General features: G+C 65.0%; 1 protein-coding gene across 5 annotated transcripts in view; it reads left to right on the top strand.

Moving 5' to 3' along the window:
• The window catches only part of CBFA2T3 (CBFA2/RUNX1 partner transcriptional co-repressor 3), a 29958-nt gene extending 3241 nt beyond the window's left edge, over positions 1-26717 (top strand). The window contains exons 1-12 of one of the 5 annotated variants that reach the window (XM_074912867.1): positions 4870-5166; positions 15242-15388; positions 16676-16753; positions 17737-17978; positions 18317-18406; positions 19918-20099; positions 20214-20470; positions 20602-20687; positions 20918-21113; positions 21258-21326; positions 21546-21736; positions 22514-26717. In XM_074912867.1, coding sequence (XP_074768968.1) covers positions 15268-15388; positions 16676-16753; positions 17737-17978; positions 18317-18406; positions 19918-20099; positions 20214-20470; positions 20602-20687; positions 20918-21113; positions 21258-21326; positions 21546-21736; positions 22514-22807 — 1806 coding nt within the window. In that variant the 5' untranslated portion in view covers positions 4870-5166; positions 15242-15267 and the 3' untranslated portion in view covers positions 22808-26717. Of the gene's footprint in view, positions 1-4869; positions 5167-5873; positions 7159-15241; positions 15389-16675; positions 16754-17736; positions 17979-18316; positions 18407-19917; positions 20100-20213; positions 20471-20601; positions 20688-20917; positions 21114-21257; positions 21327-21545; positions 21737-22513 lie in introns of those variants that run through there. The other 4 variants (XM_074912864.1, XM_074912863.1, XM_074912865.1 and 1 more) reach the window with 4 other exon arrangements.
• The last annotated feature ends 133 nt before the right edge of the window (positions 26718-26850 follow it).

The raw sequence follows: 26850 nt of genomic DNA, 5'->3' as shown, positions 1-26850 counted from the left end.
CCTCCAGACAAGCCTCCTGCGAGAGCCAGGTTGCAGCAGGACCCCCAGCCCGGCGTGGTGGGTGGGCTACGGGCACCCATGGGTGCTGCCCACCATGGGGCAGGTCTGCGTGGCTCCCAGCCTGCCGGCAAGGGGATGAGTCACCCGTGTGGCGAGGGGGAAGGTGTGATAAACCAACACCGTGGGCTTTTTTAAAAAGCCTGAGGCTTGCGAAGAGGGGACGCAGCCTGAATAGCAATCAGCTCTTACAGGCACGCTGGGAAGCGACAGGGCTGAGCCACAGCCCGGGCTGGAGGAGCACGGGCAGAGCCGGGGACGAGGGGACAACGCAGTGCTGGTGGGAGGCAGGGTGAGGGGCTGAGCCAGAGCGACAGGAGCGAGGTGGTGGGTCAGCACTGACACTTGGGCACCCAGGAGGTGTGAAAAGGGACCCAGCACCGTGGTGGATGCAAAGGCACAAGCAGGGCACGGGGCTGGGGCTGCCCCGGGGGCACCGTGAGCTGGCGGCACCCCCTGCGCTGCCCCCAGCCCCGATAACGGGGCGGGGGGGATCATGTGCACAGGCAGATACGGGGCCGGATGGCGCGTGGTGGTGACCGTTTCCTCCGAGGGTTGGTGTCGGTTGCCCTCATCTGCCCTCGGTGAGCACCTTATCTGCTGCCACACTCCGTGCCAGCCCCCGGCGGCCCCCCCTTGTCTCAGGGACCCCCTTTGCCAGATCCTCAGCAGCTCCTCAAGCCGCCCCACTGCAGCCTCTCACAGCACACACCCTCCTCCTCCTCCAAGGGTCCCCGTGAGCTGGAATGAGGGGTGACGGGACCACCACCCTCCCGTGGGACCGGGGCACCCGTGGGGGTGGCACCGGCGGGAGCAGGGAGGGCAGGCGGTGGCAGGAGAGACGCCGGCTCCTCAAAACAAAGGGAGCGGGATTTGCCACAACACGTGCAGTTAATCCCCGCGCCATCGTGATGCGTGCTGCGCCATCAATCACGCACCGGCGTGACCAGCCCCGAGCCCTGGCAGGAGTTTCCACCCTCTCTGCTGGGTGGAGGCCAGCGGGGCCCAATCCTGCGCCCGTTCCAGATTTGCCAGGGGACGGATTGCCAGGCGCGGGGCTAGGACAGATCCAGGCGGGCTATCGGGCCCTGGCAGGAGTTTTATCTCCCGCCACAGCCGAGCGGGGCTGCCGGCCCTGCCGATGTGGGGCTGGTCCCATCCTCTGCCCCACTGCGCCGCCGCGTCCGCCCCGCGTCCCCAAGGAGCTGAGGGACCCCAAGCGTGAGCCCAGGGATGCCAGACCCCCCTCTCCATCCTCACCCGTGGGACCCACGCGTGTGGCAGATGCGTGGCCATGGGGCACATGGCAGGGCCAGCAGCCCCCAGCCCTGGCTGGGCAGTGAGCAGGCTGCGGGGGGGCATGAAGGGGTTAACCCGGGGGAGTTTGCTCACTCTCGGCAGTGATTTAAACCAGACAGAAAGGTTCTGTCATCCATCACGCTAACAGCCAGATCATTGTGTTTTAAAGTGTCTGTAATTGCAGCAATACAGAGACTGGGAGAAAGATAAAGGCTGGGAAGATGCAAATGGGGAGGGGAAGCACCAGCCCCCCCTCACCCAGCAGGGAGAAACCCGGGGAGCCCCGGGGCCAGCTGATGGGGACAGACACGGGGACAGCCGAGGGTGGCCCCGGCTGGGCTGGGGCACAGCGTGGGTGCTGGGGCATCCCCGCTGCACCCCCAAAACGACACAAGCACAAAACCAGCGACAGGCACCGGCAAGGGAAGGGGCCAGAGCAGGTGCTGGGCTGGAGCGGCTTTACCCAAAATATCACTTTTATATTTCCTTTATGTGGCAGCAGCCGGCTCCTCCTTATCCCCGGGGACGGCGTCTGAAGGATGGCGAGATCCTACCCAAGGCGTGCAAGGAGGTGGCCACGGCCACGGCCACGGTTGCCCGGGCTGTGCCCCAGTGGCCAAGGCCACGCGCAAACACGCCGGCGGGAATTATTAACATTCAGCGGAGGCCCGCCGAATAAAGCGAGCTAACACAAATGTTTATTTTCACAGTAGTGAATTATGGCTTGAATAGACCAAAATTACAGGCTGCGCGCGCGGAATAGAAACGAAGCAGACCCCGCCACCCAAACGCCGCCCGGGGGGGACGCGGCGTGGCTCCCCCCTGCCCCACGCGTGCTGTGGGCTCGTGGTTGCCCGTTTCGGCCACAGCTCGACCACCTTGGGTGCCAGGTGTTTGACAGCATCCTTCATTTACACCCCAAATTAACCAGGAGTGAGCAGGGGGGGGCACAGCTTTTCCCAACGGGTCCCCGCGGGGTGCCCATGGGTGGGGTGTCCCCGGGTTGGGGAGAGGGGGGGACGGGGTCGGTCACCGCTGGGGTCCGGTTGGGCTCGTGGCACAGCCCCAGCGCAGGTTCTGCGATGTATCCGATGGCTTGTGCCACATCGGGGTGGGGGCCAGCCACCCCCAGTCTCCCCGGTGAGCAGCCAGAGCCTCGTGCAGGCCCCCCAGAAAACCTGGGGGCTCTGTTTTGGGGCTGCCTCGGTGACGGTCACATTTTTGCAGCTCACAAAAACGGGGAGGGGGGGTGAGGGGGTGCACATGCAGCTGCCCGGACGGGTGGATTTTCCTCCCCTGCTCACGGGGCCGTGACCCCCACCCAGGAGAAGCTCCTCGAGAAAGGTCCCACGGGGAGCGAGGGCAGCGCAGGCAGGGTGTAATGTGGAGGGGGGGGTGATGCTACTGAGGTACAAAATGTTCTGGGGGGAGCACAGAGCTGCGTGTCCCACCGAAGCAGGGAAAGGCTTGGGGTCCCCCCCCCCGCCCCGGCATCATGCTGGGCCACCGTGAGGTCACATCAGCGCCTGCGGGGACAAAGCCGGAGCTGGAGGTTGGGGTGGCCAAGACTGGGGTGCAGGGGGCTGGGTCGGGGCGCTGCAGCTGCGAGCCCGGCGGTGGGCCGATGTGGGAGGATGTTGGTGGTGCAGTGGCCATGAAAGGGGCATTTAGTGGCCATGTGGTGGTCACACAGCGGCCATGAGATGCTCATTTACTGGCTGTGTGATGGTCACACTGTGGCCATGTGATGGTCATTTACTGGCCATGCAATGGTCAGACAGTGGCCATGAGATGGTCATTTACTAGCCATGAGATGGTCATGCAGTGGCCATGCACTGGCCATTGAGTGGCCACACTATGGACATGCAGCAGCCATGAGATGGTCATTTACTGGCCAAGCAATGGTCACACAATGGCCATGTGATGGCCAGTTACTGGCCATGCAACGGTCACACAGCAACCATGCCCTGGTAATTTACTGGCCACGCACTGGCCATCTACTGGCCACGTGATGGTCACACAGCGGCTATGAGATGTCACTTACTGGCCATGCAGTGGTCATCCAGCAGCCATGCGATGGCCGTTTACTGGCCATGTAATAGTCACACAGTGGCCACGCGATGACCACTTACTGGCCATGCAATGATCACGCAGCGGCATGCACTGGTAATTTAGTGGCCACGCACTGGTCGTTCACTGGCTGTGTGATGGTCACGCAGCAGCCATGCGATGGCCACTTACTGGCCAGGCAGTGAGCATGCAGTGGCCACGCGATGGTCATTTACTGGCCGTGCCATAGTCACGCAGTGGCCACGCAGCCGTTGTGTAGCGGCCGTAGCACCGCCGTGCAGGCGCGGCTCCGCAGCGGCGATGCCACCCACCGCCCCGGCAGCGGTTGCGCCGCGGTTGCGCCGAGGATGAGTAACTACAACAACCCTACGGGTGGCGAAGGCTCCGCGCAGCACCGCGGGGAGGGGAGGCAGCTGCCAGGCAGAGTAATTACGCAGAGAGGCAGGGCCGGGCCTCGCAGGGAAATTACCGGGAGAAAAAACATCGTAGTAGGACTTGGGGAGGGGGGGGCGGAGGGAAATTTTTAATGCTCCCCCCTCCGTGCTGGCCCGGGGTGCGCGGGGAGGACACGCGATTCCCTGTGCCCCCGTCCCCTGGGAGCCCCGCCGAGGCCAAGCGGGGCGGGGGGGCACCCCAAGGCCAGGCCAGGCTGGCATGTGGACTGTTGATGGCTGTTGCCCATGAGGCTCGTGGCTGGTGGCCACCCCCTCCCCCCCCCCAGCCCCTTGCAAACCCCCCCCCCCCCCGCTCCAGCCCTTGCAAGCCCCTTGGCTGTTCCCACGGCCCCATCCCCTTGCAGCCCCCCCAACATATGCCCCCACCCATGCAGCCCCCCCCAGCTTTGCAACCCCCGCTCTCCAGCATCCCCGATCCCTCGCAAACCCCAAACCTTTTGCAAAACCCAACCCCCTGCACCCCCCAAACCCCCGGGCATGCCCCGAAGCCTCATGCAGCCCCCCCCCCCCCGTACCGTGCAGCCCCCAGGTCCCATCGCCCCCCCTGTGCCCTGCAGTCCCGCGTCATCCCGTGCCCCCCCCGGTGCCGTGCAGCCCCCCCGGTGCCATGCACCCCGCTTAGTGCCGCGCAGCCCCGTGCCTCCGTGCCCCCCCCGGTGCCATGGAGCCCCCCGGGGCCGCGCAGCCCCGTGTCATCCCCTGCACCCCTCTCCCCCTCCCCCGGCCGCCCACCCCGGGGGGCCCCGCTCCGGTGGCGGCGGCGGCGGCGGGGCGCCCCCTGCCGGGCCCGGTGCAGCCGCCGTCTAAGGCAGCGGCGCGGGCGGGCGGCGCTCACTCACTCCGGGGCGGGCGGGCGGCAGCGGCGGGCGGCCCGGCACGGCTCGGCCCGGCACGGCTCGGCCCGGCACGGAGCGCGGCCGCCGGTGCCCCATGGCCGCGACGCGGCGCCGGAGGATGCGCCGCCGGGCAGAGCGGAGGGGCTGAACCGGCCCCGCGGATTTACCGGCTTCTTTCGCCCCCCGCTTTTCCTCCGCTTCTCCGCTGCCCCCCCTCCGGGGGGGGGGGAAGCGCCCCGACCCCCGGGCTGGCGGCCCCCGGTGGCCCCGGGCGCGGCGAGCGGCGGCGGGCAGGTGCCGGGGGCGACCGCCGCCGCGGGGCCGCGCTCCACCCGCGCCGGCCTTAACGGGGCCGGGGCCGCCGCCGCCGGGGGCCGCTGCCGGTTCTGCCCGCTCCGGCCGGCCCCTGCCTTGGGACTTACCTCACGCTCCCGCCGCACCTCAGGACGGTAAGTACCGGCCGCCGCCGCCAACGGGGACCGGGGGGCTCCCGGGGACGATCCGGGGAAGAGGGGCTGGGGATGCTCCCGGTGCCCGGGGGATGCGCCCGGTGCCCGAAGGATGCTCCCGGTACCCGGGGGATGCGCCGGTGCGTAGAGGTTTCGGAAGCTCCCGGTGCTCGGGGTCTGCTCCCGGTGCCCGAAGGATGCTCCCGGTGCGCAGGGGATACTCCCGGTGCCCGGGGGAGGCTCCCGGTGTCCGGAGAATGCTCCGGGTGCGCAGGGGAATCGGAAGCTCCCGGTGCCCGGGGGGATGCTCCCGGTGCTCGGAGGATGCTCCCGGTGCCTGGAGGATGCTCCCGGTGCTCAGGGGAGTCGGAGGCTCCCGGTGCCCGGGGGATGTTCCCGGTGTCGGGGAAGCTGCCGGTGCCGGAGCCAGCGCGTTTCCCGCAGCCGCCACCGTCTCTCCGGCTCCGTGCCCGGCCGCCCCCGGGACACGCCGCGGGGGCACAACCGGGGCGAGCCGGGGACAGCGGAGCCGGCGGGCGGGCAGCGCTCGGAGCGGCTCCTCCCGCGACCCCACTTTCCGAGAGCCGGGCTGGCGTGGGGTGACCCCGCATCCCCGGGAACCCACGCGAGTTTGTGGCCTCCCCCCGCCCGCCCCCCCCCGCCTCCTCCCCGTCCTCGATTCCCGCAGCAAAGCCTCCCCGGTGGGAGAAGCCGTTTCCATCCCCGCATCCCTCCTCCCGGGAGCGCCAACGCGCCGGCCCCGCAGCCCGCTCCGGACTGAGGGATGGAGCCGCGTCTGGTGGCGAGGAGGAGCCGATCCACGCGGGATTGCCCGTGGGAGGAAGCCCACGGGGCTGCTTTGGGGAGTTACGGCGGCAGCAGCATCATTCTGCGCTCCCACACCAGGACGCGGGGCCGTGGAGGGGACACGCACCGTGTCCCCGCGTGGGCCAGGGGCCGCGGTTGGTGGCTGCGGGTTTGGGGACGATGGCTGGGCTGGCCCGCGGAGCCTCCGGCCCGCTGCCTCGGCGCTGCCCTCCTCATCCTCGCAGCCACGCACCGCCGGCCTGGGCTTGCTAAGGGGATGCTGTCGGCGTAGCGATGGAGCAGGGCTGGCCCCGTGGCTCCTCCGTGGCTCCTCCGTGGCTCCTCCGTGGCTCCTCCGTGGCTCCTCCGTGGCTCCGGGCTCGGTTTCGGACACAGCCGGCTCTCCCCGCCGCTCCCCCGCGCACCCTCGCCGCTGGACGGTGCCTTCAGATCCCGCAGAGCGTTTCTCTGGTTAAACGCACCTTTTGTTGGATTTTTTTGTGTGTGTGTGTGTCTCTCTTTTTTTTTTTTTTTTGTTTTTTTTTGTTTCCCCTGTTAGCCAAGAAAAACTTTGCAACTTTCCTTCGCTTTCGGAGAGGAGCTGCTGCCGTTGCTGGGTTTCATTTTGTTTTTTTAATTTGAGGTCACGTGCGCGTTGACAGTGTCTTTGAATCCAAGCGATGGTCCCGTCTTTAGCTTGGAAAGAGCTTTTGAGCTCTTCCCTCTGTTGTTTTCTCTCTGTTCAGGAACAAAGAGATTTTTCTGCCTTTAATTAAAAGGAATATTAATTCTCCGCTCCTTTTGTCGAGCGACTTGAAGACGCTCTGCAAACACCCGTCTGCTCGGGTGAGCTCTGCGATGGTGCGGGGCACGGAGATATGGGGGAACCCTCCCCAGACCCCACAGAGAACACGGAGCGGGAGCCGGGGAGGCCGCTGACAGCCCCCGTACCCACGGCGCGGGGGTGAGGAGCCCCGTGGGGCCGAGCTGCTGCCCAGGGCGGGCGCTCGGATCTCTGGAGGTGGATAAAGCAGGTCCCCCGCGGCGCGTTTCCACGCAGGGAGAAGTTCTGAGCGTTGTTTTTGCTGCGGCTGGGGAGGCGAGTGAAGATGAACTTGGCCTTGCCAAGGGGTTTTTCCCCGCCTGCTGCCTCCCGGCAGGCCCGGCCGGTGTCTGTGCTGGCAGGTAAGGTTCTACCCGGGGACGGCCAGATGTCGGGTGTGTTTTGTTTGAAAAACATGTGACTGCAGATGTTGGCTCGTAGGGAGGAAAAGCCAACATGTGTGGCTGGGGGGGAGAGGCTGTTTGCTGGGTGCTGGGTTTGGGCAGGGTAACAGCGAGGCCTCGTGTGAGTGCAGGATTTACCTCTTCCATCCGGAGCTTCCAGGATGGAAAAACACTCTGGGGCTCGGCCCTGCTTTGCGTTGGGAGGGTCGAGCAGCCCCCCAGGCCCTGCCCAGCCCCGCGGGGCTCAGGGGCAGCCCCGTGGGCACAGCCGGGGTGGGGGGACCTGAGGCAGGGGGCTGGCGGGTCTCTGCCGACATCCCCCCGCGTCCCTTCCCCGGATTTCTGCTTCTGAGCCGCAGTCGATTGCGCGCGTGGAAAACCCCGGGCAGGACCCGGGCTGCGTCCGGCTTTACCGTGGAAGTGGGGTCTCAGCTCTGCTGGAGCCGGCAGCTGGATTAAATCCCTGACACGATCGAGAGACAGTTCAGCTCTCTGCCCGCAGCCACCTTGGGACAGGGTGCTGCGGGGTGCTGCGGGACCCCCAGCAAGGAGAGGCACCCTGTACGTGTCTGTTATTACGTCTCTTAACGGGGGCCGGTTGATCACTGGTGAGCTGGCCGGGGAGCACGGGGCTGCGCTGGCAGCAGGGCCGGGACCTGAGCCCCCCCCGGGGGGGACACGCCAGCCCCCACCACCTGCCCCGACCAGACCAGCACAGCGCAAGGTCTGGGGGCAGATCGGGGCCTGATCCTGCGAACGGGGCTGCCTGAGGCCTGGGAGGGAGCGGGGGCTCAGTGAGTGCTGAGCTCAGTGCAAAGCCAGGCTTAAAAGCTGCTGCTGGGCTCGAGGGGATGCGGGCGGGATGCTGCAGCCCTGGCTTGTGCTTTCCTAGCTGGACCACGGGTGGGAGCTGGATTAAGTTGCCCCCCCAGGCTGGGGATGGGGGGGGTCCCCAAGCTGGGGCCAGTCCTTGTGAGTTTCGTGGTGGCCGGTGCGGGGCGAGACCAGGCTGGTGGCAGGGAGGAGAAGCCCCGGCCAGGCACCGCTGGCATTAGTGGCATTGCCCGCTTCGGGGATTATTTTTAGATTTCCTGAAGCTTGTTTTCTGCCGTCCTTCCCAGCGTGCTCAGGCTCCCCAGGGGCAACCCCACCTTGACAAGCCTGCAGCTTTCCTTTGGAAGATGCTGACCAACGTTTCCCGAAAACATCCGAGGGATTTCCTGTTTATTTTGCAAAAATTCCCATTAATATTTTTTCCTGCGTTGTTTGATTGAATCACACATGGGCAAAATCGCCTTGAAATGGAGCCCGTGGTTAAAAAACAGACAAAGAGTCAGTAACGCAGCAGTGCCGAGGCTGGGGGGGGGGTCAGGGGGGGGGGGCATGGCCGGGTTCAGCACCCCTCGGAGCTGTGACCATCCTGGCGTCTGCGGGGCAGGATCCGGCCCGGGGGTCCCTGGGGAGCCAGCGGTGCCTCGGTGTTCCCACGCTGCAGGGACCTCGCAGGGAGCTCCCCGCCGCTGCTGGTGTGGAGCGAGGGGGGGGGATATTTTCCCTTCCCCAGCCTCTCTCCACCTCCAGAATGCCCCGAGGCCCCTGGCTGCTGGTGCCACTTGTCCCCCCGCTCCCGCTCTCAAGGCCACCTTTGGGCACAAGCGTCCCTTGCCGGGCGGCTGCAAAACCGGCAGATTTTAGCTTAAACCTCTCCCTGCCCTCGAAGAGCACCCGGCTCTGCAGCGGGGGCGTGGGGCTGGTTTTGGGGTGCCCCTGCGGCGAGGCCTTGGCGGATCAGTTGCCTTTCCAGCGGGGTGATGCACCTGCTGCCCTTGTACCGGGGAGGTGGTTTGTGGCCCAGATGTGGGTGTTTTCTGGGTGGGGGGCAGCTCCGGCCAGCTCTGCAGGTGCCCACATGCCTCCAGGTGTGCCGGGCTGGCCACAGCACTCTGTTTACTTGCGGTGTTTAGCCACTCTATTTAATTTCCAGGAACATAAGACAGCTGGGGAGCGGGTGGGGGTGTGCGTGCCCACATCCCCCCGCCACCGCAGGGATGGCTCAGGCCGTGGCACCGGGGTCAGGGCTTGGCGGGGTCGGTGGCTGTCCTGCTGCTCCCCCAGCACCAGTGGGTCAGGGGGAACCCCCAGCTGGACCCTCCGCAGGGGGGGGGATCCCCTCTTCCCATACCCTCCCCACACTGGCTGGCCATGTCGCCGCTGTTGACTCACAGGCTCCGACGTCGAGTCCCGGGGCTGAGCCCGAGATGCTTTTACAGACAAGGCTGAAATGCACAAAATGTTCGACTTGTAAAATATGTAGCGTGAGAAAATAGCCTTTTCTGCTCTCCTCCTCGCTGCCGCCGCTCCCCTGCCCCATCTGCTCGCTTGGAAAGCTTCCCACAGCCGAGGGGGGGCGAGGGGCTGACGGCACCCGGCGTCCCTTGGCGATCGCCGCTGGCCCGGCTCGAGGATGGCATCTGCCCCGTGCCGCGGTGCCGCCGCGGAGGTGATGCCCTTGGGGGCGGGAGGGCTCCTGGGGGCGGCCTCCAGGATGCTCTTGGTCCATGAGGATGCCCGCGTGGAGCCTCCTCCATCCTCCTGCCCTCCCCATATGTTTGGCGGTCCCAAGGTTTTTCTCCCCCGGGACACATTTTGAGAGCAAACATGGGGGCTGGCACCGGGAAAGCCAACCGGGCCCGGCCGCGGCCGCCGGTGACGCAGGCAGCGTTGGCGTGTCCCGTGGGGCTCGGGGTTTCCGAAATGGGGTGGTGCGGTGCCTCTTGGGAGGGTGCTGGGAAATACCCCTGCGAGGTGCCCCGACAGCACCTGGCCGGGCCGGGAGGGAGCCGCCGCGCCGGAGCTGGCCACGAGCCACGGTTTTCACCAGCCACCTTAATCCATCATTATCTGGGCACATTTCGGATCCTTGCCAAGAGCAAGGTGGGAAGGGGGGGTTGTAAGCATGCTTTCCCTATTCCCCTGCCATCCTTTTTGCTGCCTGTGTGTAATTAACAGAGTAATTAAAAACAGGATGAGTTAATTGGTATTCATTTATGTGGCAGATGTTTTTAATTGAGATACGAAACAATTTACCTGTTTACATAAACAATAGCAAATGAAGGCTTGTAAAACAGAGAGGGTGCTTTTAGGAGGGGAGGGGGACACGCGGCTTTTTTTTGTTGTTGTTTTGAGGAAAATCAAACCCATCTCCCTCCTGCCTGGCCACGGGGCGAGCAGGAGCCAGCTGGCACCGAGGAGCCGAGGCAGCGCCTTTGGGTTGTGGCTTGAGAAATGCTGGGCTGGGGGTGCCCGGGGTGAGCGTGGCCCTGGGTGCTGGTGTCCCCCTGCGGAGCCGCGCCAGCACCGCCTGCGGGAGGTGGAAGGGGACTCGGGCTGGAGCCGAGCGAGGAGCGTTGCCCGTGGCCCGTGGCCAGTGCCGGATGTCCCCGGGGTGCTGGTGCAGGGGGGGCTCACACGATGGGGCTGGGGGGGTGAGCAAAGCGAAGCGGGATGTGTCCGAGAGTGGGAAAACCCACTTTACCCCCGGTGTTGGGTGTGTGGGGAGCGGGGAGCAGCCCAACCGCAGGCCGGCGGCCGGGGCTCCATCCCAGGACGCCGTGGGCGAGGTGAGGATGGCAGGGATGAAGGCTGGCTTGCCCGCCATGGCCGGGCAGGGATGGCAGCTCCCAAACCGCGGGGACGGTGTCCAAAGCCTGATCAGCCGTGCTGGGCCGGGCTGCTGCCAGCCCCTCAGCTGGAGGAGCACGGCAGAGCAGGATGTGTGCCGCTCGGGGCACGAGCATCCTTGTGCGGATCCCTGCCTGCAGGCAGGAGTGCAGGCAGGGCCCGGGTGTCTGGCAGGGCTGGGCCCCGCTGCCAGCGCTCCCCCGGCACCGCCGGGCACATCTGCGTCCCGTCGCGTTACCTGCGGCGAGAGCTCCCGGCGCCTGCGAGTACCTTCCCCGGGCCTGGAGCCGGGTTCATTTACATCTCGTGCAGAGGGTTTAATTAATTGGGTTTCCTTTTAAAAAGGCTTCGTCTGTGCTGACGAGCGCTGGGGTTCGCATCGCTCCCTGTTAGCCTTTTGGCTCCCCAAAATGTGCGGAGGGGACGCCCTGGCGCTGGGGGGCGGCAGCATCCCGTGGGGGCGACTGGGGATGAGCCACCTCCCAGCTGCCCTGTTGTCACCGACCCCCGTTGTCACCGCGTCCCCACGGAGGTGGGTGCCGGGGAACAGGGAGATGCTGCTGCCCTGCAGCTCCCACCGGGCTGGTGCATGTGGCCGAGGCTGCTGCCTGGCCGCCGGCGCTCCCCGCTTCCCGCCCGGGCTCCAGCTGGGACGGCTCGGTCCCTCGCCATCTTATCGGGGAGTTGCTCTTGGCCCCCGTGGCAGCGGCAGCTGAGGAGCAGGAATTCTTGCCTTGCCTTTGTTTCGGAGGCAGCCTGGCTTCGGGGAGAGTCGCCTCCAGCATCTGGATTTCATTTGTGGCCATTTGGAGAGCATGAAGGATGCTGGTCTTTTAATTCCTTTTTAACCCCTTCCTCGCCCAGGAAACTTTGCCTGGGAGCGGGAGCTCCCTGCCCTCTCCATCCCCATCCCCGGCTGGGTGGAGAGAGGCCACCCTGAGCGCCCCACAATCATCGGGCTCACCCCAGGGCTGGCACATCCCCGTCCCCAGCAGCTCCCTGACCCTGCCCAAGGCTGCGGGGGGCAGGAGCCACTCGCTGCCTGGGGAGGACGGGGTAGCCCAGGCTGGGGTACAGCCTGAAGCAGGGGGACAGGCCCCCCCCCAGGGCTGTGGGCAAGAGCTGACACCCCGCTGGACCAGCTACTGGCCCCATCCCCTGGGCAGCAGCCTGGGGGGTGCCATACATGGGTGCTCGCTGGCATGCTTGGGGTGATTTGGGGGTTGCCAGCACCCAGAGGGGGGTCACAAACCCCCGCCCCTGGGGTGCTGCCAGGCCAGTGCAGGGCTGGCTGCCACGGGCAAGCCGGAGCCAAGCTGGGCTTTATCAGCTGGTAGCAGCCACGCTGCGGGAACCGTGCCCGGGGTTAAACCCCCCAGTGTGACAAATGGGGGGCTCGGGGTCATGTGGGGGTGTGTGGGGTCCGGCATCCGCTGGCCCCAGGAGGCAGGGTGGGGGACTCCCGCTCCTGCTGGCCAAGGAGAAAATACTAATCCTTTTATTTTTATATTATTACTTATTCATCTGGGCTGCACAGGCCTAATGGAAACCAGATGGAGGAAAACAGACACAGCCCCGAGCGGCTGGGACAAATTACCCCAAAGAAAGAAAGAAAAAAAAAAAAAATTCCAGCAGAGTTTGAGTTGGGGAATTATGGTTTGGAGGTGATGGTGGGAGGCTGCGTGCTGCCCCCCAAAATCCCCTTTTCCCGCTACAGAGCTCATCCCACCCTGCAGAGGACCTGGGTTGGTGCCACAGCTGTGGCCGGACCCCGCGGGCATCCCAGACTCTGTTTGTTTTGGGCATTTCTGGGCTCAGGCACTGAGAAATCCCATCGGGATTGGGGCCATCCCTCGTCCCCATGTCCGGACAGCAGTGTTTGGGCTGGAAACACCTCAGGGAAAATTTATGACTTGCAGATAAAAAAGGAAAAGACAAGAAAAACCCCAGCCAGGCCCCATTTCCCTGGGTGCTTGCTCAGCTTCGTGGAAACTTTCCTCATGATGGGAAGCTGTGGAAAAGCCGTGTCGGTGCCAGAATGAGTGTGTCCGTGTTTTTCCCTCAGCGTGGGCAGGCGCACGGAGTCAGGATGGCGAGAGGATGAGGATGGGGATGCAGGCAGGGATCCAGGCAGGATCGGGGCTGCAGGTGAGGATGGTGCCAGGCATGCAGATGGTGCCAGGGATGCAGGCAGGGGTGTGGATGCAGGCAGGGATTGCGCTGGGGGATACAGGAAGGGACATTGCTGGGGATGCAGGCAGGGATGGGAATACAGGCAGGGACCATATTGGGGATGCAGGCAGGAATGGTGCCAGGGATGCAGGCAGGGACCGTGCTGGGGATGCGGGCAGGAACAGGGATGCAGGCCGGGGTGGCAGCGCAGGCTGGGTCCAACATCTCGCAGGCTGCAGCCTCCTCCCTGCCTGCCAGCAGCGGCAGAGCCCAACCTGCCACGCAGGCAGCTGGGACGGGGGCACCCACCTGGGCAGGACACGCTGCCACGCCGTCCCCAAGCCGCTGCAGCGTGTCCCCCAGCCCGCGGCTGTCGCGCGGAGGCCTCGGGCCGAGCACGTGTGTGGCTGCGGGTGAGAAGGGCGAGGGGGATGGCAGCGGTGCCCACGCAGAGCCCTGCGTCACGGCGAGGGGCTGGCCCTGCCTGCTGTGGGCAGGAGCCGGCAGGCAGCGGCCATGCGGGTCGTGCTTTGCCCAGCTGGGCAGCGGGTGATGCCCCCGGGGATGCTGAGCCCGGGAGGGATCGTGTGGGCACCCGGCGGGTCGAGGTGCTGCGGCTGCACAGATGCAGCCCCCGCGCCCCGTCTGGGTCACGCTCGGGGCATGCTCCACCTCTTCTCTGACGTCGGGGCTGGATCCTGCTCTGCTCGTTAGCGGGGGAACCCTGGAAGGCTGGAGGAGCCTTGCCCGGAGATGGGCACGTCCACGAAAAAGAAAAGAAAAGGTGGTTTTTCCTATCTTGGCAGGCCCTGTAAACAAACTCCTGTTTTACAGGGAGGGATGCTGCTTGGGCTTGGGGTTTCTCCTGGGGCTGGAGTGGGAGAAGGCAGCAAGGAAAAGGAAACTGGAGCGTTCTGGGGGATTCTGGTGTGCTGTGGGCGGGGAGAGATGTTCCCAGAGCTGCCTGTGAGGATGCTGTGGAACCACGACGGTGACCGCCCGAGATTTTAGCCCTTGCCACGGGCTCTCCCATCGCCTGGTCCTCCGCGCGCGGCGTCGGCTGCAGCACGAGCCCCGATAGCATCTTGCTCAGGATGAGGCCCTGGTTTTATTTAGCCCGGACAATGTGCTCTTGCAGGGTTCAATTAATCTCACAACAGTTGCGGCGGATTAAGCATGCATATTAGATTAGTGTTTATCAGCCTTGCCTGGCGGGGAGCGTGCCGGGGCGCAGCGGGGACCCCGGCCGGGCGCGGGGCCGGGGGGTGGCCGCGGTGGCCGCTCCTTCTTTGGCCGGAGCCGGTGGCGGCGCGGGCTCGGGCACACTGACAGATCGCCGCAGCTGCCCGCACTTGCGGCCACCCGTCACCGCCCGCCGCAGCAGCCGCGGGGCCAAAATCCTGCCCCGCTGCCACCGCCGGCATCCCGAGGGCTCAGTGCTGGCACGCTTCCCCCGGGGATGCTGCCGCCACCGGGTGTGATTCGGGGTTGTAAGCGCAGGGTGGTGGGAGGGAGGCGGCGATGCCTGGGGGGACCCTAGTGCGGTGACGGTGGGGAGCCCCCCGCTCCCCGGTTTGCAGGATCTGGCACCTCACAGGGCCCTGTGGGGCCACGGGAGGACAGCCACCGGTGGCCATGGGGACCTGGCGTCACTGCTGCCACCGGGCACCGGCTGTAACAAACCCATGATCTGCTGCCTGTGCGTAATCCCTGCCTGTGCCTACAGCAGCGCTGTGTGTGGCTGCCGGGGACGGCGAGGGGTTAGCTGGGGACTCCCCCAGATGCAGGCAGGTAACCGCTGGCAGGAGGGTGCCAGGGTGTGACAGCGATGGCTTTGCAGGGACACAGTGGCTTTGCAGGGACTTGGGCCAGGCTGTGAGGCCGAGCTGGTGCTGTCGGGGCACAGCGGTGCCCTGCCCTGTCCCCACCACCCTGTGCCGGGCACAGGGCACCGTCCCCACCGATGTGTGGATGCCGGGGGGGTCGGTCACTGCCCCCTCCGTCCTGCAGGCACACGGGCACCGTCCGCACCTCCCGAGCTCTGCCCAGGGCTGCTGCCAGCGGAGATGCCCAAGCCAACCCGAGGTCCCCAAGGGTCCCCTCTGCCCCCGACCCAACCCCAGCTTGCAGGGAGGGCGCGGTGCTGCCTGGCACACCCCACTCACCGCCCCGTGCCCTCTCCCCGCAGATAACGCGGAGACGCGGGCCGCCACCATGCCCGACTCGCCAGCCGACGTGAAGACGCAGTCCAGGTCCACGCCGCCCAGCATGCCTCCGCCGCCACCAGCCGTCACGCAGGGAGCCACGCGCCACCCCTCCTTCACGCCGAACACCAGTGAGTACCGGGCTGCCGGTGGGGATGGGATGCCAGGCAGGGAGGCTGCTTGGCTCCCTTGGCCTCTGGGTCACACGTTGCACCCGGGACCGGCACCGTCCTCAGATCCCTGCGCGGTGCTGGCCGTGCTCTGGGGTGGTATTACCCGTCCTGGCACCGGCGAAGGCCTTTGGGCTGTGCACCCCAAGCCCTGGCACTGCCCATCACTAGCAGTGCCCTGCAAGGTGCTGGGGGACGGGGACGTCCCAGTCTCCTGCCACATGGTCACCAAACGGTGGCACAGAGCAGCACATGGGCCCGGGTGCTCCCTCCTGCCGGGAGCTGGCTGGAGGATGCTGCGTGCTGGGCGGGTCCCATCGTCGGTCCCAGGCATGTGGGGACATACCTGCACATCCACGTGTGGCACCCAGCGGTGGCAGGGTGGTGTCACGGCCAGCCGCGGTGGCAGGGATCTCCTTTCCCTGCCCAGGCCACAGTGTGGTGGCATCAGGGGACTCAGCGGGGACTCGAGGTCCGAGTCCTTGGTCTCTGGAGCATCTTTGAACCGGGGGAGCCCCAACACGCTGGTGGCACAAGGGCCCGTGGCACGAGGGGATCGGTCCCCGTGCTGGTGTCACCGCCCTGGATGAGGCACACGCTGGGCAGGATCCGGGCAGGAAGGGGCCACAGCCGTTCCCCCCGGCTGGAGCCAAGCGGTTGTTCCAGCTGAGATGGATCGAGGCACACATGCACACGGGGGCTGCTCATAGCTGCTTCTCATTTAGAAATGCCAGTGGGGAGGAAACACCCCCAGAGCACTCCCTTGAACCGCAGCCCCCCGGCAGCCACTGCTCGCTGCCGTGGCCCTGCCGCCCTCCTCTCGCTAATTAGAAATCGGCTTGTGCTTGGCTGCGCTCTGAGGGGGTTTGATTTTTAATGTGAGCCCTGGCCTCGGCTCAGCGTGGGACGCGGGGGCAGCCCCTCCGCCGTGGCTCGGCCCGGAGCGCGATGCTGTTTTGGTTGTTCTCGGTCTCAGGGAAATGTTGTAAACCACCCCTCCCCGGCGTGGGGGCTGCGCAGGGGTGGTCCTGAAATGCAGGGACCACGGTAGGCAGCCGAGCATCCCTTGAACCCTCCCTCTGCTGCGGTGGGATGCAGGGACCTGGCTCCATCCCCGGCGTGCCTGGGTCTGGGTGGCTTCACCCTCAGCACCCGTGCCCACCGTCGAGGAGCGTTGCCCGCAGGGATCCCTGGCCGAGAGCTGCCCCCTCTGCTCTCTCATCATAGCGTGTTTTATTTTGCTTGCAGATCGAGACGCTGGCCCTCCGACGTTTCTGCCTCGCGGCCGTTTTCATGGTTGCTTGAAATGGTCGATGGTCTGTCTTTGTAAGTAAAATGAAACATCCGCTCTCATGAGAGACCTGAGCCGCAGCCGCAGCCCCCCCGGCAGGCGCAGGGTCCCGTGGGGGAGCACGGTGACGCCGCGGGGGGCTTGGGCAGGGTGTGCTCCCCCGCACCAGCCCCTTGCCCGGCCCCGGCTGGGTCACGGGGATGCGAACCCCGGCCCCGTCCCAGGCGAGGGACATGTGCGGCGTCTAACTTAGTAACGCACCTGTCGCGGGAATAAAAGCAGTTGTGGCCACCGGGTTATTTTCGGCACCTCTTTAGCGGGCGGCGGATACCGCCCGGCCGTAGAGCGAGCGGGAGCCCGCCAAAGCAGGCAGGGCAGGCAGGGCGGCACCGGCACCGCAAGGTTAGTGCGAACCCAGGGGCCGGGTGCCCGGCGCGCCGCGCGGGGACGGGTGTGGTGCATGCCCGGGTGCGCGGAGCCACGCGCGGTTGGGACATGGGGTGATGCGTGCTGTCACCCGTGCTGGCAGAGAGCTGGCACGGGAGCAAGGGGCCCGCTGTGCTGCAGGCTGGCACCCCAACATGTCCCCCCGGTCCTGGGGTTCTCTGGGAAGCTCCTGTTTTCTCTGCCTGGGCAGCGGGGCCAGAGGTGCTGGCGTGCTGCAGGCCGGGCTGGGGGAAGTGGCTCGTGGCTTCTCCCTGGGGGGTGCTGAGCAGCTCCCAGAGGGGCAGGATGGAGCCTCCTTCTCTTGGCTGCCTTGAACGTTGGGGAGCAGGATCAGGCCCTCACCGCGCTGGGCTGTGCGCCACAGCCCATCCCTCCCTACAGCCCCCCCCAGCACCGGGGACTGGTCCAGGATGCGGCCCCAGGGATGCAGCAGCATCCTGAAGCCTCCCAGGGGTTGCCGGCCCCGCGGTACCCGGCAGGATGCTCCGGTCCCCCACCCCGTCCCTGCCCCCACGGTGCCAGGGCACGGTCGCTCGCTCTGACCTCCTGTCCCCTCTCTCCCCATCTCCAGTGATGAACGGGAGCAGCCACTCGCCAACTGCCATCAATGGGGCCCCATCCACCCCCAACGGGTTCAGCAACGGGCCGGCCACCTCCTCCACCGCCTCCCTCTCCACCCACCAGCTCCCTCCGGCCTGCGGCGCCCGCCAGCTCTCCAAGCTCAAGCGTTTCCTCACCACGCTGCAGCAGTTCGGCAACGACATCTCCCCCGAGATCGGGGAGCGGGTGCGCACCCTCGTCCTGGGGCTCGTGGTACGTCTGCCGGGCACGGGGGGCTGGAGGGGTGATGCTGTGTCTGGGCAGCCTGTGTTCTTTTGGGATGGAGGAGCTGCGAAATGGGGAAAAAAAGAGGGTTCTGTTAGTCTGATCGACCTAAATCCTGGAAAAATAGGGGCTGGCTTTTTGGCATCTAGGATCTGCACGGCGCGGAGCAGGGTTGGGTCCTGGCTGCTGGCATGGCCAGCAAAGCCTTGAGCATGGCTTTTTCCCCCCAAGAAATGGGGGAGAAATAGCAAAGCATCCCCCGGGGGGGTGTGCAGGGCAGTCGGGGGGCTGTGCCCAGTGGTGCTGAGCCCGGGCTGTCCCCACAGAACTCCACACTCACCATCGAGGAGTTTCACGCCAAGCTCCAAGAGGCCACCAACTTCCCGCTGCGACCCTTCGTCATCCCCTTCCTCAAGGTGGGTGCCCCAGCCCGGGCGCCGCAGGGACGTCGGGGTGAGCGGTGGCAGCGCTGGCAAACGGGGATTCGGGGGGTGGCTTTGGGGTTGGGGCTGGCAGCTGCCCGTGGGGCTGCCCGTGTCCCCCCAGGGCACGTGTGTGTGTCCCCTCCCTGCACACCCAGCTCCTTGCACGTGTGGAGTCACACGAGGCCAGGGCTGTTTGCAATAAAGCGAGGGGTTCAGCCCAGCTGGTAACCATTTGCAATTCATTAAAATTCCCCCCCCCCTTTTTTTTTATTTTATTTGCCTTTTAATTTCGTGCTGACTCTGCACTGTCACCCTGCTCCGGAGGGATTTGCCAACTGCTGGCATGCCTGGCAGCACCGGCGCTGCCAGCAGATGTTCAAGCCTGGCATTGCCTGTCCCTCGTTAGCAAAGGAATAATGAAAAAGTGCAAAAAAAGCCCCTTTTCCACCTCTACATCCCCAGCCCCCCGGCGAGGAGGTCTGTGCTCACCGCAGGAATCTGCCTGCGAAGCTGCCGGAGCCGTTTGCTCCTGGCAGGGGAAGGCAGAACTGAACCGCGGCCGGGCTGAGCCGGGGCTGAGGGGGGTGGCAGAACCCCCTCACCTCCTGCTCTTGTTTGCGGGGGAGCGCGGGGTCTGTGGGAGCAGAGGGACAGCCCGGGGGTCCCGGTGGGTGCTGGTGGCCCTGTGGCTTGAGGCGAGCTGGGAGCCATCCCCGCTGTCCCAGTGCCAAACGCAGGGCCGGCCGCCCTGGCACCCCGCTCCCAGCTGTTCCCACCGCCGGCTCCAGATGTTTTTCATCATTTTAACTGCGGCCAGCCGGGCTCGGCGTGCTTCCCAGACTCAGGGGCTTGCTTGTTTTTGTGGGGCTGTTCCCCACCCCCCGCTCTGGCTGGGGAAGGGGAAGGTCTGGCCCCGCTGGCCGCGGCGCGCATCTCCGGCTCGGGCGTTAGACGGGGGTTTGGCTGCGGATCAGCTGCTTAAAGAGAAAACCAGAGCTGGCAGCCAGCAAAAAGGGGTGTCTGCAGCTTCATTCTTGCTTCTCAGCGGGCTCTGAGGGGCTGCAGTGCTGGGAGGGGGGACACGGTGGATGGGGAGTTCAGAGCCCTGCAGGTGGCAGATGGGCTGCTGGGGGGTCCCTGGGCTGGGGGCTCAGGTCCCCAGGGTGACAGCGGTGGGGACAGGGTGACAGAGGTGGCCGCTGTGGCAGGGGGATGCTGCTCTGCAACCCCTGCCAGGGTGCAGGGGGGGCTCAGGTGAAGCTGTGCCCATGGCAGCACGTGCCACGTGTGTGTGTCCCCCACACTGCCCCAGCAACCCAGCAAGTGGGGTCCTGAGGGTGTCCCCGCTGGGAAAGGGGAGCGGGACCCCAAAGCGGTGGGCAGGGGCCTGCACCAGGGCGGCGGGGGGTGCTGAGCTCAGGCAACCGGGCTCTGAGGTGGGTGCTGGGCTCGGTGGGTGGGTCTGCAGGGCTGTGGACTGGACTTTGTCCCCCCCCTCGCAGGCCAACCTGCCGCTGCTGCAGCGGGAGCTGCTGCACTGCGCCCGCATGGCCAAGCAGAGCCCGGCGCAGTACCTGGCGCAGCACGAGCAGCTGCTGCTGGACGCCAACGCCGCCTCCCCCATCGACTCCTCCGAGCTGCTCCTGGAGGTGGGCGAGAGCGGCAAGAGGAGGACGCCAGACAGGTGGGAGTCAGGGGGTGGTGGTGGTGTTATTTTCATGGACACAGCCCTGCCACGCACCCGGCCGGGGCAGCGGGTGCTGGTGCCTGATGGCACCGACCTCTCCTCTCCACGCAGGACCAAAGAGAACGGTTTGGACCGAGACCCTCTGCACCCCGAGCACCTCAGCAAGCGGCCGTGCACCATGAGCCCGGCTCAGCGCTACAGCCCCAGCAACGGCCTGAGCCACCCACCCAACGGGCTGGGGCCCCCCCCGGCTGCGCCCCCCCTGCCCCAGCACTACCGCCTGGAGGACATGGCCATGGCACACCATTACCGAGACGCTTACCGGCACCCCGACCCACGGGAGCTCCGCGAGCGCCAGCGGCCCGCCAGTGAGTGCTGGCATCCCCCGGGCAGTGGGGATTTGCCAGGTGGGAGGGGGGCAGGCAGGGGGGGTGGGAAGCAGCCCCCCACCCCTCCAAGGAGAGGGGGGGCTGACCCCCGCCCCGCACTTGCCTCGCAGCGGTGCACGGGACGCGGCAGGAGGAGGTGATCGACCACCGGCTCACGGACCGGGAGTGGGCGGAGGAGTGGAAACACCTCAACAACGTACGTAGTGCCCCCCCGCCTTCCACTGCGGGGCTGGCGTGTGTGCTTTGGCCCCCCCATTTTGCCCACTGTGTCCCCCCACCAGCCACACGGACACACCAGCCCCGGCATGGCCCAAATCCCCCCATCCCACAGCACCAGGCACTGCATCCCCCCAGCTGCTTTGCAGCAGAGCCCCCCCGCAACCCCCCAACTCCCTGACATTGCCCCCCCGCCCCGTCCCCCCGCAGCTGCTGAACTGCATCATGGACATGGTGGAGAAGACGCGGCGGTCGCTGACGGTGCTGCGGCGGTGCCAGGAGGCCGACCGCGAGGAGCTCAACCACTGGATCCGGCGCTACAGCGACGCCGAGGACATGAAGAAAGGCAGCCCCCCCTCCGCCCGCCCCCACAACAGCTCCTCCGCCTCCGAGGCACCCCAGTTAGGTATTGAGCCCCGGGTGCGTTTGGGGGGGCTGCGCCCCTTCTCCGGGGTGCCCGTGCTTGTTCCCCCCGGGGGTCCGGCGCTGCCGGCGGGTGCGTTCGAAGGGGGCGGCATCTCCTAACGGCGTCACCCCCCCTCCTTCGCAGACGCTCACCGGGAGTTCGCGCCGCGGCCGCTCTCCGGGTACATGCCGGAGGAGATCTGGAGGAAGGCTGGTGAGTGTGGGGCGGGTGCCGGCGCCCGTCCGTGTGCTGAGCTGGGGGGGTCTCTGCCCCATCCCCTCCCCACGCTGTGTGGGGGTGCCGGCGGCGCCGGAGGGGTCAGGGTGGGTTTGCGGCGCAGCGAGGGGGATGCTCGCAGAGGGGGGGGATGCGCAGGGCCGGGGCTGCCGTGCCACCACAGCCCCTTGCCACGCTCGGCCGCTTCCCTTCCAGAAGAAGCTGTGAACGAGGTGAAGCGTCAGGCCATGTCCGAGCTGCAGAAGGCCGTGTCGGACGCCGAGCGGAAAGCCCACGAGCTGATCACCACCGAGCGAGCCAAGATGGAGCGGGCCCTGGCCGAGGCCAAGCGCCAGGCGTCGGAGGACGCCCTGACCGTCATCAATCAGCAGGAGGACTCGAGCGAGGTGGGGGCCGGCGGGGGCCGAGGCGGGGAGACGGGGCTGGTGGCAGCACAGGATTTGGGGACCTGCTCCTTCTGCCGTCGAGTTTGCAGTGTCTGCGTGTGCCAGCGTGGGGACTGGGGGGGCTGCGGCAGTGCCACGGGGTGGGGAGAAGAGGGGATCCCTTGAACTGGGATGGGGGTGCACGGTCCAGGGTGGAGGAGGATGGTCCAGGATGGGGGAGAACAGCCTGGGATGGAGGTGCACGGTCCAGGATGGGGGTGCATGATCCAGGATGATGTGCATGGTCTGGGATGGGGGTGCATGGCCCAGAATGGGGGTGCACAGTCCAGGATGATGTGCCATGGTCTGGGATTGGGGTGCATGGTCCAGGATGATGTGTATGGTCCAGGATGGGGATGTATAGTCTGGGGTGGTGGGGACACACATGGGTCAGGATAGAGGAGCACAGTCTGGGATGGGGGTGCATGGTCTGGAATAGGGGTGCACTGTCTGGGACGATCGAGTGCATGGTCTAGGATGGAAATGTATAAACCTGGGATGATGGATACACAGTCTGGGATTGGGGTGCGCGGTCTGGGATGATGGGGATGCATGGGTCCAAGATTGGGGTGCATGGTCCAGGATGGGGGGACACGGTCCAGGATTGGGGTGCGTGTTCTGGGATGGAGATGCACAACCTGGGATGATGGGGGTGCATGGCCCAAGATGGGAGGGGTTGCACGATCCGGAACGGGGGTGCACACCCCGGGGCTGGGCTTTGACTCGACATCCCCGCAGAGCTGCTGGAACTGCGGGCGCAAAGCGAGCGAGACCTGCAGCGGCTGCAACACGGCCCGTTACTGCGGCTCCTTCTGCCAGCACAAGGATTGGGAGAAGCACCACCACGTCTGCGGGCAGACTCTGCAGGGGCTGCCGGCCCCCGCCGCCCCCGCCATGGGGCTACCGCCGGCTCCGGGCCAGCCCGACGCCGTGGCCACCATCGCCAGTAGCCCCAGCGAGACGGGCTCGGCGGCCGCTTCCCGCGCCGGCACGCCGGCCACCCCGGCTCCGCTGGAGAGCGCGTCCCGCTGAGCCGCCCCGGAGCGCTGCCACGCTGCTACCGCCGCTCTCCGACACACACGGACTGCACTCGATGCAATTTCCTCAGCTACCTGACTCGTGTGACCTCCGAAACGACCTCTCTAGCTCTCACAAATAATCCTCACGGATCCTCAAACTGGGCTTTAAGTGGAGTTAAGGCAAATACCGGTCTTCTCTGTTCTCTCTTCGGTCTTTGTTTTGGCCTTTTTTGGTTGGTTTTCAATCGGTTGGGGGATTGTGATTTGAGTTTTTATTGTTGTTGGTTTTTGTTGTTGGGTTTTTTTTTTTTCTTTTTTTTCTCTCCAGATGAGGGATTTGGCTGCAGCCTCGCCACGCAGTGACGTGGGGAGAGGCCAGCCCGTCCCCAGCCCGCATCGGCGCTGCCGAAGGGCTTGCTTGCAGGAGGAAAGAAACTTCTTTTCTTCATCTCTCTCTTACTTTTTTTTTTCTTTTCTTTTTTTTTTTTTTTGTAAAAAAAAAATAAAGAAAATAAAAAAGAAAACGTCGGACTCTTTGGCTTTAAGTAAGAAATTGTAAAAAAGGAAAAAAAAAAGAAAAAAAAAAAAAGGAAAAATCCAAAAACCAGACGACGCCAAGTCAAGCCGCGTGACGGACGCTCACCTGTAACTACCTTGCTAGCTAGCCAAGAACAGACCAGACTCACCTCTGCTCCAAAGGAAATCCAAAACCAAGGAAGATCCAAACGTCTCTCCACTGCCAAAGTTCGTTTCGTTCTGTTGTCGCTTCCTTCCCCTCCCTGCAAGGATGGACGGACGCGCCCCCGGGGCTTTAAAGAGTTTCTATTAAAATAAAGCAAAAAAAAAAAAAAGGTTTTTTTTTTTTTTAAAAAAAAAAAGCAAGCCCCCGAGGTGTGGGAGGGGGAGATGGTGGCTGAGAACCCGCCCGGGTGGGCGCAGCCGGAGCCGGCACATCTCTACCTCTGCCCGCCGCCACCCTGGAAAAAGAGAATAAAAAAAGAGATTAAAAGACAGATTTTTGGTTTTCTCCCTTCCCGAAGCTGTCGGGAGCTGCCTGCGGCCGGACACCCCCCCACACCCCAGCCCTTTGCTGCCGGGCTGCTCCCACAACCCATGTCGGATTTATTTTGCAAGGATTTTTAAGAGGAAAAAGGAAAGGAAAGCGAGCGCCACCTCCTTCCTGGCCGAGGAGGCAGCCAAGGACGATGTGGATTATTTTATATTTCTCGCATCATTGTACAAAGCGCAGAGGACGGGAGTGCAATACGGAAAGTCCCCCGGCTCCGAGAGGAGGGAAGCCCCGCGTGGGGCAGGAGTGCTGTACGCTAATGTGAATGTAAATAGTGTTTTGCAGAGGTCCAAAAAAAAAAAAAAAAAAAAAAAAAAGATAGTGATAATAATAAGAGACATTTGCCAAATAAAAAAAATGATGAGAACCCGCTGGAGGCTGTGGCGTGGGGGAGCGAGGCTGGCCGGAGGCGAACAGAAGTCGTGTGCTCGATAGGAGCTGTAGTTTTTCCGCATTTGCAAAAACCATCCTGTGTGTTTTCTGTAGGGGAGGAAGAGGAGGGAAGGGCTGGGGGCCGGGGTGCTTTTGTTGCCAGTCACCCAGGGGCTGCCTCCTGCGATGGCCGTGCCGGGCAGCAGGGCTGGGTGCGTGGGGCACCCCCGGGGTGACGTTACGAGCCCTGTGCCACCAGCACCGAGCCCTGCTGCAACTTTGTGCACGCCGAGGTCTCAGTGCATCCCCCTGGGGGGCTTCTGTGCACCCCAAGGTCTCGGTGCGTCCCCCCAGGGGGTTTATGTGCACCCCAAGGCCTCAGTGCATCCCTCCAGGGGCCTTCTGTGCACCCCAAAACCTTGGTGCATCCCCTCCAGGGGGTTTTTGTGCACCCTGAGGTCTTGCTGCATCCCCCTGGGGGGGTTTCTGTGCACCCCAAAATCTCAGTGCATCCCCCCCAGGGGTTTATTGTGCATCCCAAGGTCTCTGTGCATCCCTCTGGGGGGTTTCTGTTCACCCCAAGACCTTGGTGCATCCCCCCCGGGAGGGTTTCTGTGCACCCTGAGATCTTGGTGCATCCCCCCAGGGGGTTCTGTGCACCCCAAGATCTCAGTGTATCCCCCCCAGGGGATTCTGTGCACCCCAATACCTTGGTGCATCCCCCTGGGGGGTTTCTGTGCATCCCGAGGCTGGGAGCTTTGCCGGGTGGCCCTCGAGTGACCATTCACTTTATTTATGGTGTGACATATGTAATATTGTCTATTTTTCTTACGTTTCCTGAGAAGAGGTAATATATAAGAGTACTGCAGATGCACCTGCTGCGGGGCCGCCTGCTCTCCCGGGTGTCCGTCCCGTCCCTGCCCTTCCCGCCGCGCGTGTCCCCGCGTGTCCCCACGTGCCCCCGGCCCCGCTCCGTGCTGGGGCTCTGCCTCTCTACCTCCGCCTCGCCGGGAAACCGCGGACGAGAGCATTTCCACAGAGACTGCTCTCGTTTCCACTCCCTTCTGTTTTGCTTTTTTTTTTTTTTAATTATTTTTTTTTTTAAAATAATAATAAAAATACCCTACAGAACCTTGCATTGAAACCAAAAGCCGAGGGAGGGAGGGGATGGGTGGCGCGGCGCTAGCAGACGTCCAAACCAGAATGACAGCTTTAAAAAAGTGTAATATTTCCCAAAAAATTAGTGATGCGGGGAGGACGGCAGCGGCGGTGGGGGCGTGGAGGGGACCGTGGTGGCCGGGAAGGCGCTGGCCGGAGCGATGCAGGCGCTGCTGTGGGGTTTTGCTCCAAAATGCTGTTGGGGCGTGTGGGGGGGCCGGGGGGTGTGTGCCCCGTGCTGTGCCCGAGCCACATCCTTTGGTGGCTTTGTGGCATCTGGAAGATGCAGACGGATGAGCCGTGTGGTGCCGGCACGGCCTGGCCGGGGATAGGGACACGCTGGTGGCTGTGGGGCAGCTCGGGGACACGTGGTGCTGGGGTGGCCGGGCACAGCCCCCTGCCAGAGCGGGTCCTCGTGGCCACCCACAGCCCCCTCCTGGGGTTTTCTCCCCCAGTCGTGGCTGAGGGACAGTGCTGGGGGCTTGGGCACAGCCTGCCCGAGGTCCCGGTCCCCGTGAGGAGGCAGAGCCCTGGGTGCTGGTTGTGGCACCAGGCTGGAGGAGGTGGCAGGAGAGAGGTGGCTCCTCTGGCATCGAGCATGGCACCGGGGCCCCATCCCTGGCGCGTGAGGGTCTCTCCAGCTCCTCCCTCACATTCCCAACCCAAAATCCCAGCTGAAACCAAAGTGCCGCGTCCCGGCGAGGCTGGGCACCCCAGGGTGGGGGTCCCACCGCTGAGTGGGGGTCCCACCCCTGCCCGGGCTTTACTCTGTCTCTGCCAGAGCCCCCAATACTCCCCCCTCAGCCTCAGGCCTGCCAGGGTCCCCCCTTCTCCTCGGTGTACTCCCCTAGACCCCAGTGGGTTGAGGTCGGAGTGAGGATCCCACCTTGTTCTCATGTCCCAGGGGTTGTCGCCACCGCGGTGGCAGCCCCGGGGGTCCCTCCGGTGCCACCAAACGCCACAGCCCCGGGAAGAAGGTGTCATGCCGCCGTCCCCCCCTCACCCATGGCTGCGTGGGCCCATGTTACCCTGCCAGCCCTGGGGACGGGGGTCCCCAGTGGCGGGGGGGGGGGGGGGGGGCCTGGAAACCAGAGCCCCCCTGCCAGGGCCAGGTGGGCACGGCGGCAGCCTCGCCGCGTGGGTTTCGGGGGCCAGCCCAGAGAGATGACGTGGTAGGACTTTCCTTCGGCATGCTGTCCCCCCCCCTTTGCTGTTTCCCGCTTTCTCTAAGTGTACTGTATGTTTGACCTGTGAAAGATGTAAACTTTATGATTCAGGTTATGTCTGTTCTTAACTCTGTATCTGTGTAATAAAGACAATTTAATATCAACCGGAGGCTCCGTAGCCTGGGCTTGTGCTGGGTGCCCTCGCCCCCCTCTCCCGCAGCCCCCCCCCGTGTCCCCAACTGGAGGGGGGGGGCACTGTAGCCCTGGGGTCGGTCGCTGCCCCATGTCCGG

Source organism: Athene noctua, chromosome 9, assembly GCF_965140245.1.
Source record: "Athene noctua chromosome 9, bAthNoc1.hap1.1, whole genome shotgun sequence".
NCBI classification, from domain to species: Eukaryota; Metazoa; Chordata; class Aves; order Strigiformes; family Strigidae; genus Athene; species Athene noctua.
Note: the sequence above shows the minus strand (reverse complement) of the source record. Positions and strands in the feature narration are given on the sequence as shown.